This window comes from Tupaia chinensis, unplaced genomic scaffold (assembly GCF_000334495.1).
Source record: "Tupaia chinensis unplaced genomic scaffold, TupChi_1.0 Scaffold000610_1, whole genome shotgun sequence".
In the NCBI taxonomy this organism is placed as follows: domain Eukaryota; kingdom Metazoa; phylum Chordata; class Mammalia; order Scandentia; family Tupaiidae; genus Tupaia; species Tupaia belangeri.
The window spans coordinates 92893-106144 of record NW_006160129.1 but is presented as its reverse complement, the minus strand read 5'-3'; the positions used below and the strand labels follow the sequence as shown (position 1 = coordinate 106144).

General features: G+C 41.7%; 1 protein-coding gene across 4 annotated transcripts in view; it reads left to right on the top strand.

The window, feature by feature from the left end:
* Positions 1–13252, top strand: part of TNPO3 (transportin 3) — a 94920-nt gene that overhangs the window by 79021 nt on the left and 2647 nt on the right. For all 4 annotated transcript variants that reach the window (XM_014591724.2, XM_006158805.3, XM_006158806.3 and 1 more), the window contains 3 exons: positions 2549–2716; positions 5092–5204; positions 13131–13222. In XM_014591724.2, coding sequence (XP_014447210.1) covers positions 2549–2716; positions 5092–5204; positions 13131–13191 — 342 coding nt within the window. In that variant the 3' untranslated portion in view covers positions 13192–13222. The remainder of the gene's footprint in view (positions 1–2548; positions 2717–5091; positions 5205–13130; positions 13223–13252) is intronic.

Sequence of the window (13252 nt, the reverse complement as noted above, 5' to 3'; positions counted from 1 at the left end):
CATCCCTCCTGGGGGGGGATTTCTCACTTTCTGTCTCTCTGTCTCTCTCTGTCTGTCTGGCGAATGCACACGCCCTATAGCAAAAACCTCTCAAAAAATTTTTTTTTGATGTAGGGCATATGCACTTGAGAGGGATAGAGAGAGAGAGGGAGAAATCACTCTCCTTGGGAGGGGATGACACCACAGTCCCTTCTTCATTCTCCTCCTGGGATTTTGAGCATATACACATATGTCCCTGGCATGTTTTCTGAGCTGCTGGGTCTGGGACTTAAATCCAGCTGCCTTAACCACCATGCAACCGGCTGGCCCCTAAACTTTCTCTACTTCACAGCTTATCTTCTCTCTTTCTGTCCTTCCTTAGGGGAAAACTAGTGTCCCAGTGTCTCCTTATTTGAGCTGTAGTGGTAGCCATATGCCATAGTGATCACTCATTAACCAGAATGTCACCTGTTAGGACAAAGACATCGGGGCTCAGTGCCATAGGCTATATAAATTTGTCCAAAACTGGCTCTGCTCCAACTGTGTGGCCTCTAGGTGGTATCAAAGGTAAATAGCGGCAGAAGTCGGTATTTGATTGTCATATTAGGCATGAAAGTCATGATTGCTGAAAGTTCAGAAGGATAGCTCGAGAAGGAGTTAGGATTACTTTCTACAAGAGGAGGGACTCAGAGGGAACCTTAAAGGAAGAATTTGGGGACCAGCAGTTAGCATAATGGCTATGTCGCTGGACTCCCACGTAGTCGACCGTGGTTTGCATCCCAGACCCGTTGGCTTAAAACTCACGCCGGGTGCGTGTGCGTGCATGCCCAAGATCCCGAGAGGAGAATGGAGGAGAAGGGATTGTGGCGTGGCCATCCCCCCTGGGGGTTGATTTCTCGCTTTCTATCTCTCTGTCTCTCTCTATCTGTCTGGCAAGTGCACACACCCTATAGCAAAAACCTCTCAAAAAAAAAAAAGAAAAAATAATAATAAAGGAAGAATTTGGATGGTTTGGAGAGAGGAGACTGGTCCAGCTGGCTCTGGCAGAGAAAGTCAGGATAGTAGTGTGTTAGCAGAAAGTTAAGCTACCTGTTTGGTTAGAGTAATAAAGTGGCTCACAAGGTTTTTAGAGGTAGATTTGGCTAGATGAGTTGGAGTAGAATTAAAGGTAAGAGAGAACAGTGAAGAAGTAAGTAAGTAGGATAATTAAGTTTGGCAACAAATGGGGGGAGAGAAAGAGAAGAAAATAACTACACATGAAAGGCATTTTGTTTTTGTTTAGTATTTTTTTCCATGGTGCATGTGTGCTCATCCCAGAGAGAGAGAGAGAAAGAGGGAGAGACACAGTAAGAGGAAAAGTTAGAAATCACCTCCCAGGGGTATGGCCACACAATAATCCCCTCTCCTCCACTGTCCTTTTGGAATTTGAGACATGTACGTACACATGCCTAGCATGGTTTTCAAGCTGCCAGCTCTGGGACCTGGACCATGGCCAGCATGTGGGAGTCCAGTGCTTTAACCACCATGCTACCTGCTGGCCCAGTGAAAGGCAATTTTTAATGAAGATATTTTTTCTCAAGATATTAGGAATATATGTATATTTAGACTATTGAGAAGGAAGAAAATAATCATTTTCTTGATGATATTTTTTTCTTTTGATAGAAAGATTAGAAATAATGGGCCAGCATGTGGCACAGTAGTTAGCAAATGACTAGATCCCAATGGCTGACTGCGTCCGTAGTTCAAGTTCCAGATTCAATGGCTTAAGAAACGCGCCAGACTTGTGTCTATGTGCTAGAGTCCTGAAAGAGAGAAATGGAGGAGGGGTTGCAGTGGCTATCCCCCATGAGGAGTGCTTTCTCACTTTCCTGCTCTTTCTCTGCAGCAAGCACAGGAACCCTCTGGCAGATTTTTTAGATAAAAGATTAGATAGCTGATAAAAGTCTTGCAATTCTTAATTCTTTTTTTTTTTTTTTAAGGGAAATGGGACACAAGTTCTTATTCACAGAAAAAAACTAAGAAAATTGCTAACCTGGGTCAGCTGATAGCTTGGTGGTTAAAGTGGGTTCCATATGGCTGATTGTGTGGTTCTAGTCCCAAACTTGCCACCTTGAAAAACACATCAGGCATGTGTGCACGTGTGCCAAAAATCCTGGAAGCACAATGGCAAAAGGGATCGTGGTGTAGCTATGTCCCCTGGGAGTTGATTTCTCACTTTCCCTCTTTCTGTGTGTCTCTCCAGCAAGTATATGCACCCACGCTAAAGCAGAAAAAAAAATCGTTAACTTTTCTTCTTAACTGTTGTTTAATTTATGCCTACCGATCATGTAAAGCTAAGCAGAAGGTCAATCTCAGCTGAATTCCATGCCCATTTGATACTGAACTCTTAAGTTTTCTTCTTATTGACAAAACATTTAGTGGACTTTGTTAACCAGCTATTATATACTATTTACTTTATCCCCTGGGAAAACAAAATTAATAAACTAAAGGGTAAAGAGTACTTGATAAGAGTACCTGACCTATGTAAAGTTGAGACTAGAATTTATCTGGTGCTCCTGCTTTCTTACAGCATGAAGAAGACTTTGAATTACGGAAAGAACTGATTGGACAGGTGATGAACCAGCTCGGACAGCAACTTGTAAGCCAGCTGCTCCACACGTGCTGCTTTTGTCTGCCCCCCTACACCCTGCCAGATGTAGCCGAAGTGCTCTGGGAGATAATGCAGGTTGACAGACCGGTGAGATACTTTCATAGGACTCTATTCCCATAGTCCTTACCCCTGATAAGTCCTGGTTCCTTAGAGCTGACCCTGATTTTGAAGCTGGCCCTGTTGTATGTCCACGGAACCAAATTTAGGCATATTGCTAAGCTTAATTGGTAGATGATGGGACCCTTGGAAGGGCAGTGATTCATAATTGGGTTTTTTTGTTTCTGTGTTTTTAATTTGCCATAGGGTATGTGCTCTTGCTGAAGCGAGTCAGAAAGGGTGGGGGGGGAGGGAAAGTGAGAAAGCATCCCTTAGGGTGGGTGGCCACTCTGCAGTCCCTTCTACTTCACTCTCCTCTCATGACATTGGGCATACACGTACATGTGTCTGGCATGTGTTTGAGGCTGCCAGGTCCCAGACTTTACGCAGTTCAAACATTTAGGATCCAGTTGCCTTAACCACCTCACCACGAGCTGGATCTCATCATTGGGTTCGTGAAAGCATGTTTGTGTCACTGTCATAGGGTTTATATGCTATCAGAAGTACTAAGCATTGTGTCTGTGTGGCTGGCGAGGAAAGAAATCTGTTCACTTGTGGGAGATAGCTATATATATATCAGCTGATTCAAGCTGCGAATTAGGAAGTACTTAGTCACTTCAGGCTCCTTACATAGGGCTGTGTTTCCTTGACCGTAAATTTAGCTAGAGCCTTCAAAGGCATGTAAGTGTCAAACTAGCCCACGGTAGACTCTTGGGATTTTTTTCCTCTTTGGATTTTACCAAACCAGTTCTTTTATCACTTGATCATGGAAGGTTTTGTTGTCCTCTTTTGTTTTTAAGGGTTTTGCCATAGGGCGTGTGCACTTGTATAAGAGAGACGGAAAGAGACAGTGAGAGGGAAAGTGGGAAATCACTCCCCGGAGGGATGACCTGGCGGCAGTCCCGTCTCCTCGTGGGATTTTGGGCATGCATGTACATATGCCTGGCATGTTTTTATCCCTCCAGGTCTGGGCCTAGAACCACAATTGGCCATGTGGGAATCCAGTCCTCTTTAATCAGCGTACCACCTGCTGAGCCCAGGAAGGTTTTTTTGTTTGTTTTTTAGGTTATTCAGTAATGTTCCAATAATTTCATTGCAGGGCCACATGATTATGAATCAGGTTGTGTCTACTACATAAAAATTCAGCATAGTGGTAAAATAAAATATAGATTATAAACTATGTTTTAAAATAGGATTTATATGTATATCTTTAAAATAAGGAGTCCCATCCATCAAGAGTTTTATTTATTTTTATTTATTTTTTAATTTGACGAGAGAAGAGAAAGTGAGAAAGCAAGCCCCCAGGTCCAGGACTTGAACCGTGGTTGGCCATGTGGGAGTCCAGCGCCCTTAACCAACATGCCACTTGCCAGCCCCATATAATTTTTAATGTTAATACTAGGTTGTCAGAAAAGTCATGCATTTTTGCATAGAAAAATACATCATGCCTTTTCTGACGACCCAATATAAAAGCAGTTTAAGAAAGTACACGATTGGACTAGTCAAGTCCAATTTGGCGTATAGCAAATTTTTTAAAAAGGAAATGAATAATAAGTAAAAATGGTACAGACATTTAAAAAAAAAAAAAAACTAATTTTATAACTGAAAACTGTGGCCAAAGTAAGAGATGAAGAGGGCTAGGCTAGCTACTGGCGTAGTGTTGGCGAGGCTAGATTCCACATAGCCGACTATGCAGTTCGAGTCCTGGACCCGGTGACCTGAAGTTTGGGACACACTGGGCATGTGTACTCATGCACATAATCCTGAGAGGAGAAGGGGAATGCAGCATGACCACCACATCCCTGGTGGGTGATTTTTCACTTTCCCTTTGTCTCTCTCTCTCTCTCCAGCAGACACATGATAAACACCTTCAATTTTAAGAAGAGCTGTGTGCTTTTTGGTTCCTGAGACCCTGCTTATAGCCAGCAAAAATGGCCTTGGACCACAGCCTTCTAGACATAGTTGTCTTTTAGAAGTCCTGTTCCCAGCAGGCCTCCACAGGCTCCAAGATGGTGGAAAGAACAAGCTCAAGAGTTTTGTAGCAAGCTTATGACAGGAACAGAATAATAGCCTCACTAGAAGAGATTTCACTTCCAAGGTGTAGACAACTTTGTCTGAAATGATGCCTCCTGCCCCTTAGTGGGGAAGTCTGGACGTGCACTTGCAGAGCGCAAATGGTTTTAGGACCTCAACCCAGGAGGTTTGAGGTCCTAAAAATAGCACTTCTGTTAATTCTTTTACTTGCCTCCTGGTCGAGGGGAACAAATGCTATAAGGAACACCTGGGGGTTGTGTTAGTAGCTATAGGATACCAGGTGAGCACCCCTTGCCTCCTGTTGAAACTCTTGATTCTTCTTCTCCATACAGACTTTTTGTCGATGGTTAGAGAATTCCTTGAAAGGTTTGCCAAAGGAGACAACTGTGGGAGCCGTCACCGTGACACACAAACAGCTCACAGACTTCCACAAGCAAGTTACTAGGTGAGCAATACTGGGGGTTCTTCAAGGAGCATGAGTGGCCCCAGGGTATATAGAGAAAACATATCTGTTGTGTTGTTGGAATAGTCATGACACATTTTTGCATAGAAAAACATTAATTAAAAAAAAAGTCATGACTTTTCTGATGACCCAACATGTCTCTTACGTGCCCTTGTAAATTCATAGTATAGGGTGTGTTTAGCCTTGCATTGCACAAATTGGCCATGGAAGCCAGTCTATAAGGAATCATTACTACATTGCATATATACGTACATCTCTTACGTTGTGCCCATGGATGGGCTGCTGTAAGGTCTTCCAGGGTATCCAGAGGCACCGTGTCTCCCAAAACAAATATACGCTGAGCAGCTTAATTTCCTTCATATATGTCTGTCTACACTTTCAGTTCTCATCTAGATTCAGGGGGCAAAAATGCAGATGTTGAAGGTGCTTGTCTGTCTGTGTCTCTCACTTTCATGAAACAAATAAATGCAAACTTAAAAAAAAAAGAATGCCGGTGAATAGGTCTAACTGAGGTATCATAACCTGCCAAGGCTCTGGGACCACATAAGGGGCCTGAGATTGATTCCCAGTCCAACTTAAAGCCTGGGGACAGTGTGTGTACCTATAATGCCAGCAACCTAGGAGACTAGGGTAAGAGGATCACAACAGCAAGATCCTTTCAAAAGAATAAAAGAATGAATGAATGAATGCAGGTTTCTTCATAGGCAAAGCATCGATTATAAAATATGTATAGAGTAATGTAGACTACACTGAATTGGAGGAGTTTTGCTATGCCTAACAATATTCACATCCTAATTTTTGGGGGGAGAGGTTTTTGCTATAGCACACGTGCACTTGCCAGAAAGAGAGACAGACAGAGAGGCAGAAAGCAAGAAATCACCCCCCCATCAGATTGGCCACGCCTCAGTCCCTTTTCCTCCATTCTCCTCTCAGGATCTTGGGCATGTACGCACATGCGCCTGGCATGAGTTTAAGCCACCGGGTCCAGGACCTGAACCATGGTCAACTACATGGGAGTCCAGCGACATAGTCTTTACGCCAGCTGGTGGTCCCAAGAACTATTTTATTTAATTATTTATTTTTATTTATTTACTTATTTTAATTTGACCAGAGAGGGACAGAGAGAGAGAGACAGAAGGAGAAAGAAGGTGAGGGAGCAAGCCGCCAGGAGGTCTGGGACTCGAACTGTAGTCATCCAGCGTCCTTAAACCACCACGCCACCAGGCTGTCCCAGAAGTTATAAGTCTTTATATTTACTGTTTTATAGCCATAGAGATGTTATTTGATTTCCTCATGGTAGACATAGGTTAGTTATTTTATGTATTTCAGTATTCTAGATAATATCAAAATTATAGCCTTTTTTTCTTTTGAATATTTTCCTTAAAATAAAGTCACTGAATCACTGACAGTAATGAAACTTTTATGATCCTTGATGATATGAATGACAGCAACTTGAATTAAAATTTTTTAAAGAATTATTTAATTCATTCGTTTATTTTAATTTTGACCAGAGAGGGACAGAGCAAGAGAGCAAGAGCAAGAGTTGGGGGGGAGGGGGTTGAGCGCGGTGAGGAAGCAAGCTGCCAGGTCTAGGATTCAAACCATAGTCAGCCATGTGGGAGTCCAGCACCCCCAACCACCATGCCACCTGCTGGCCCCCTTAAATTGAATTTTATGACTGCGTTACTTTCAGAATTTTGACTAACTTTTAGGCAGTGGCTTATTCATATGATTATGGAACGATATATAGGTAAAAAAAATGTGTGTTGTAATGAGATTGGTAATAGTGAAAGAACTAGAAATATTCTAATTGGCCATCACTAGAGAATAGTGAAGTAACTAATGATATGTCTATACCAGTAAATACTCAATTAAAAAAACACAGAAAAAAATGCATAATCCAGAAAAATATACAAGATATACCGTAAAGGGGAAAATAGTAGTATTATATAAACCAACTTGAGCTTTTAAATATATTTTTTTTAATTCCTAAAGATTTTGCCAAAGGGGTACATGCATTTGCTGGAAAGTGAGAGGGAAAGTACGAAAACATTCCCAAAGGAATGGTCACTCTGCAATCCCGTCTCTTCTATTTCTCCTTTCAGGATTCAGGGCATGAATGCATATGTGTGCCTGGTGTGTTTCTCAAGCCACTGGTCCAAAACTTAAACCCACATAGCCAGCCATGTGGGATCCATCTGCCTTGATCACCACACCACAAGCTGACCCCAAAATAATTGGTTTTTAATTTTGATAAATATACATAACCTAAAATATACCATATTAGCCATTTTAAAATGTCCATTTCAGTAGTGTATGTATATTCACGTTGTTATGCAGCCAATCTCAAGAACATTTTAATCTTGCAATACTGAAACTATAGCCATTAAAGTAATAATTCCCCATTCTCCCCTCTTCTTAGCCCCTGTCAACTACCGCTTTACTTTCTGATTTGGGGTTTGGCTACTCTAGGTACTTCATTGAAGTAAAATCATATAGTATTTGTCTTTTTGTGTATGACTAGGGCTTATTTGTCTTTAGCATAATGTCCTCAGTGTTAATCCACATTACAGCTTGTCCTGGAATTGCTTTCCTTTTTAAGGCTGAATAGTATTCCATTATACATGCATATCATATTTTGTTATCCACTCATCTGTTGGTGGCCATTTGGATTGTTTTCTCCTCTTGGCCATTGTAAATAATGCTGCCATAAACATCAGTGTACAGATTTCTCTTTCAATTCTTTAATTCCTGCTTTCTATTCTTTTGGCTGTGTACTCATGTGGATCATAAGGTGATTATATATTTTACTATTTTGAGGAACTTCCAAACTGTTTTCATAGTGGCTATGCCATTTTATATTCTCATCAGCGGTGCACCAGATTCCAATTTCTCCACATCTTCACCAACACCTATTTCTGGTTTTGTGTGTGTGTGTGTGTGTTTGTAGCTACAATCTGAGCTCCTCATACCTAGTGTGAGGCTATCTTGTAACCGGTTTGCATTTCCCTAATGATTGTTGGTGATGACTGTTATTGGTTCTTTGTAAATCTTTGGAGAAATGTGTGTTCAAGTCCTTTTCCTGTCTTTTCATTAATTAGGTTTCTTTTTTTGTTGAGTTGTAGGAGTTTTCTTATATATTTGAGATGTTAACTCTTTATCAGATATATGATCTGCTGTCATGAAGTTTTGGGTTAATTTTTGTGTATGGTGTTAGGTAAGGATCCAGCTTCTTTTTTTTACTTATGGTTATTCAGTTTTCTCAACACCATTCCAACATTTGCTACAAAGACTGTCTTTTCTGCCACTGAATGGTCTTGGCCAAGCCCTTGATAATCATTTAACCGTATACATGAGAGTTTATTTCTGGGCAACTTGGTCTTTCAATCCATGGACACAGGATATCTTTTTATTCATTGCTGTCTTTAATTTCTTTAGGAGCATTTTGTAGTTTTCAGTGTATGTCTTTCACCACCTTAGTTAAATTTTTCCCTAAGGATTTTTTTCATGCTATTGTAAATGGACCAAATTGCACTTTTGAAGGCTATTTTATTCATTACACATTTTTTATATATGCAGATTCTAAGAGTTGATGTTTTAATGTCATTTCCAAAATGGTTCTCTTTCTCGTCTCTGAAAATACCATATGTTCAACAGTTTTGTTTACCTTGAAATCACAAACCAAAGAGTACTATCATTTTGTAGCTTACTAAAGTAGCTTAACTGCATGCCTCAGAAGTAACTGACTTATAGCCATAGATTAAGTGACACCCCATGACTGAAAAATAACATGTGACTGCCTTCATGACACATTTTGCCAGATTGCCAGAGTGGAGATTTCCCCATCACTGGCTGTAGATATGTGTTGACTGGGATGATCTTGTAAACTTACTTGATTTTGTTTTACTATGAGTATTCCTAGTCGAAGTAATATTCTACCTTTAAAGCTGTCTTAAGAGAAAGAAATGTATCTCTTTGTGTCTGTCTTGCTTTATTCCATCTAGTGTTGGTCAGTCGAAGGGCAGGATCCTGTTGGCTCTTACTTCTTTAGAGCAAGTCGGAGCCTAGAGGAAGCCCTAAAAAGTCTGGGTTTAGTGTCAAGTAACATACTTTGGATCTTGCCACTTACTTGTTACTTCAAACTTCAATTTATTCATAAAATAAAGTTAGTACTGCCTATTTCATAGTGTTATGAGATACCATACAGAAATATAAAGAATATCTTACACATAGGCAATAATAAATGTAAACTCTACGCCTTGGAAAAGAAACTGCTAAAATGACATTATACACTTGCAGAACTAGCTGGGGCATATCTCTTGCCAATTTTTAGGCAGCCACCCACACATTTTGGAATAAGTCTCCACCAAGCCCTTATTGCCTTGACAGGGCTATGTATGACAGGTTGATAGGGTAAGTCTGAAATAAAAATCGTAGACATTCTCTAATTTAAGGAAAATCAAGGCAAGAAAAAGGGACCTAAATAAAGCAATGCTATGAACAAAAACATGTCTGTGATCTTTGCCCAGTGATACAAGAAAATAAAATGCACTACTCGCCTGACCTACTTGATCTTTCATTGCTGAACAAGTTTTGCAGCTCCTCCTTACAGTGGGCTATGACGTAATAATGGGAAATGAACAGAAGTAATAGGTATGTTGAGGTTCTAGAGAAGGGCTTTGAGACTGCTCACCTCTTCCTAGAAATTCTTTCTCTAGTGTGCCTGCTGCTGCTCTTGAACCTTCAGTTCCATGTATGACTCAGTCTCCCTTTTGGTTTTAAGGTCCTGTAATTCCTGCCTCAACATGCTACTGGGTTTGCTATCTGAGCAGGGAGGGTAAACTGGTTGAGTTTCATTTCAGCAAGTCTGAGCCTGCTTCCCAAATGGTACTTGGTAATTAATTCCTTGGCATTTTAGTTGGTCAACCTGGGGAAAGCCAAGGCCTCTTTTTAGTTTCTTTCGTTCTTTCATAAGCTAGAGAGAGAGAGAGAGAAAGACAGGTACCCCTAACAAAGTCTTCATACTGAGATCCAGCCAGATTCAGCTAGCCCTGGATCACAGGCATGTGCATACCCAGTGTACCCAGTGTTCAGGAAGGTCTCTAGATGCGATTCTGGAACCTTCCCATATCGGAATACTGCCTTGCAGCATTGTATTATCCCTGTACTCTGCTGTTCAGCCCCTTGCTCTAAAATATTGTTTTTTTCCAAATACCAATGAGCTAGCCCCTCTTTGATAAAGACTAATTGGGACCAGAAGAAACCCTGCCATCATTACCCATTTCTCTATGTTAGTATTTTTTCTGTGACTACTTATTATTTGCATGAGAATCGTCAAAGCCAAAAGACATTGAACCTGGGAAGCATTGACACTAGAATTGGAGACCAGTATGGAAATATCTCCTTGGTCAAGCCATCACTTATAGGTTGGTTTTTCTCCATTACTAACCAGGACATCAGATCCAAAAGGTTGCATTTCTAAGTACATCTTATCATTGGACCTGAGAAACGGCGACCATAAAAGTATTCAAAAAGATGGTGAAAGGATAGTTATAGCATCAGGGTGCTTTTTGATCCATTTCGGAGGGCTTATTCCCCAGTGACACTTGGCTGAACATTTCAACATTTGACTAAAGCGCTTGACACCAGAGCAGTTGCTGGTAGGATTGGGAGCAGAAGCTGAGCTGGCTCAAGACATTGGCTTGTTCCACACAGCCTCCTGTTCCAGATTAGGCCGCGGTCTCTTGTTGAAGAAGGTTAAAATTTAAAGCCTGTAGGACTTGAGAATACCAAAAGAACCTTGAGTCTCCAGCACTCTCCTAAGTTGCTGGGCTTGCTATTATCTCATTCCCTTATAAATCACCCCACACAGCAGCTCCTCTTGGATTATGTATCTTTTCCTTCATGAATTGGGAGCATCCGTGATGGCTCCAACACCCTGGCTGCCTCCCTGTCATTATTGATTTGGAAATAGAAATGTAAAGCTTATAGCGAAGCTTGTTAAAGGAGAAAATGGCAAAATTACAGTAACACCAGAAGTCCTTACATCTTTAGCATGAAAAGAGACTAGAAGTTTCTAAAATATTCTGTTGAATCAAGACCTGGGATCTAAATCAAAAGGACCCTTGTTCAAAACTGTTTTAACAATATTTCAGACTCTATAACAGGTGAGGAAATCAGGTGGAAACATTTAAGGGGGTAGTTTGAATTTCATCTTCTTTTCTGTTGGATCACTCTTAACAGTTTCTTCCCCTAAAAGATGGAAAGTGAATATTTTTCTAGCATTTGAGTCCTAGACTGTAGGCCCTTGTCCCTGAGTTTTCCAAGTCAGAAAGAAGGGTGGGCATATTAAGGAGTGCCTCTTTTCCCCTGCTTTAGCTTGGCCTTGTATCCAGTTAGCAAAAACTGTTGTGAAGACAGACACAGAAGAATGAAGCTGGCATCAACTGAGTCCTTGGTGACAGCTTAAATATGGGCAAGGGGTCGGGGGAGGCTTCATAAAATGTGCCCTTAAAAGAGAATGAGGGGGACCAGCAGTTGGCATAATGGCTATGTTGCTGGACTCCCATGTAAGTGATTGCAGTTCGAGTCCTGGACCCAGTGGTTTAAACTCACGCCAGGTGCGTGTGCGTGCGTGCCCAAGATCTCGAGAAGCGAATGGAGGAGAAGGGATTGCAGCATGGCCAACCCCTCTGGGGGGTGATTTCTCGCTTTCTGTCTCTCTGTCTTTCTGGCGAGCACACGTGCCCTATAGCAAAAACCTCTCCCAAAGAAAAGAAAGAGAATGAGGAAACAGGGATACCTCAGTTAGCCCAGCTCCTAGAGTTAAACCTCATGGAGCCTTAGGTGTACTTGCTTGTTTTTTTAATTTGGGGCTTCTGACTTCCTCGTATTTATGTCAGGACTTTAAGAAAGTGCTGTCGTAGCAACCTATGCTTACTGAATCCTTTTATCATTAATGGCAAAGGCCATGCATGCATGTGAGAGAGTGAGAGCAAGCAAGCACTCACCAGTGGGACCTGGTTTTGCTGCAGTTCTTTTTCTTCCAGTTCTCCATCCCATCAGGATCCTTGGCGGGCACACACACAAGCTGATGGGGCAGGGACTTGAACCTGGTGAGCCAGGTTTAATATCTGGCTTCCTCTTTGTGCTGTGCAATAGAGCTGGCCCCATCGAATATAGTTTTGTTCCCTGCTCAACCATCATAAGTGCTTTCTATCTGTGAACTGATTTAATCTTCAAAACATTATGGGTCTGGTCCTATAGCCTAGTTGTTAAGGAAAGCCACATGGCTGACTGTTGTTGGAGTCCTCGACCCAGTGGCTTAAATAAAACATTCCAGGCATGAGTGCATGCTTGTCCAAAATCCCAACGGGATGGAGAAGTGGAGAAGAAGGGATTGTGGCATGACCGTGCCCCATTGAGGAGTGCTTTCACCCACTGCCTGTCTGTGTCTTTGGTGAGCACAGATGCTCTTTGGCTTTTTTTTTTACACGTATGTGTGTGTGTGTATATATATATACACACACACATACATATATAGCTGTGTGTGTGTGTATATACACACACACATACATACACACACACACACATACCACTATGAGGTGGGTAGCTGGGTAGCAGGTGATAGCACTGAGGCAAAGATTGGTAACTTACCCGTGGCACAGTGGAACAAAGGTTTAAACCTAAGCAGTTTGTCTCCAGAGGCCACTCTTTACGGACTCCCAAGGTTATGACTATCATCTATAAAATAATTTTTACACTGAGTTACAGAAAGAGCTGAAGCAGGGTCACAAACTGATGGAGAGAGCTCCTAGCAGAGTGGGGACAGTTCTTTGCGTACCCGTGTGGTACAGCACACTACACCTTTCTCCTCAGTGAAGGACTGACCTCTCCTTCATTTTCCAGTGCTGAGGAATGTAAGCAAGTTTGCTGGGCCTTGCGAGACTTCACCAGGTTGTTTCGATAGCTCACACTCCTGCACTGTGCCTGTCACCCAGGTAAGTGGGATATAACACCCAGCTTTTCCC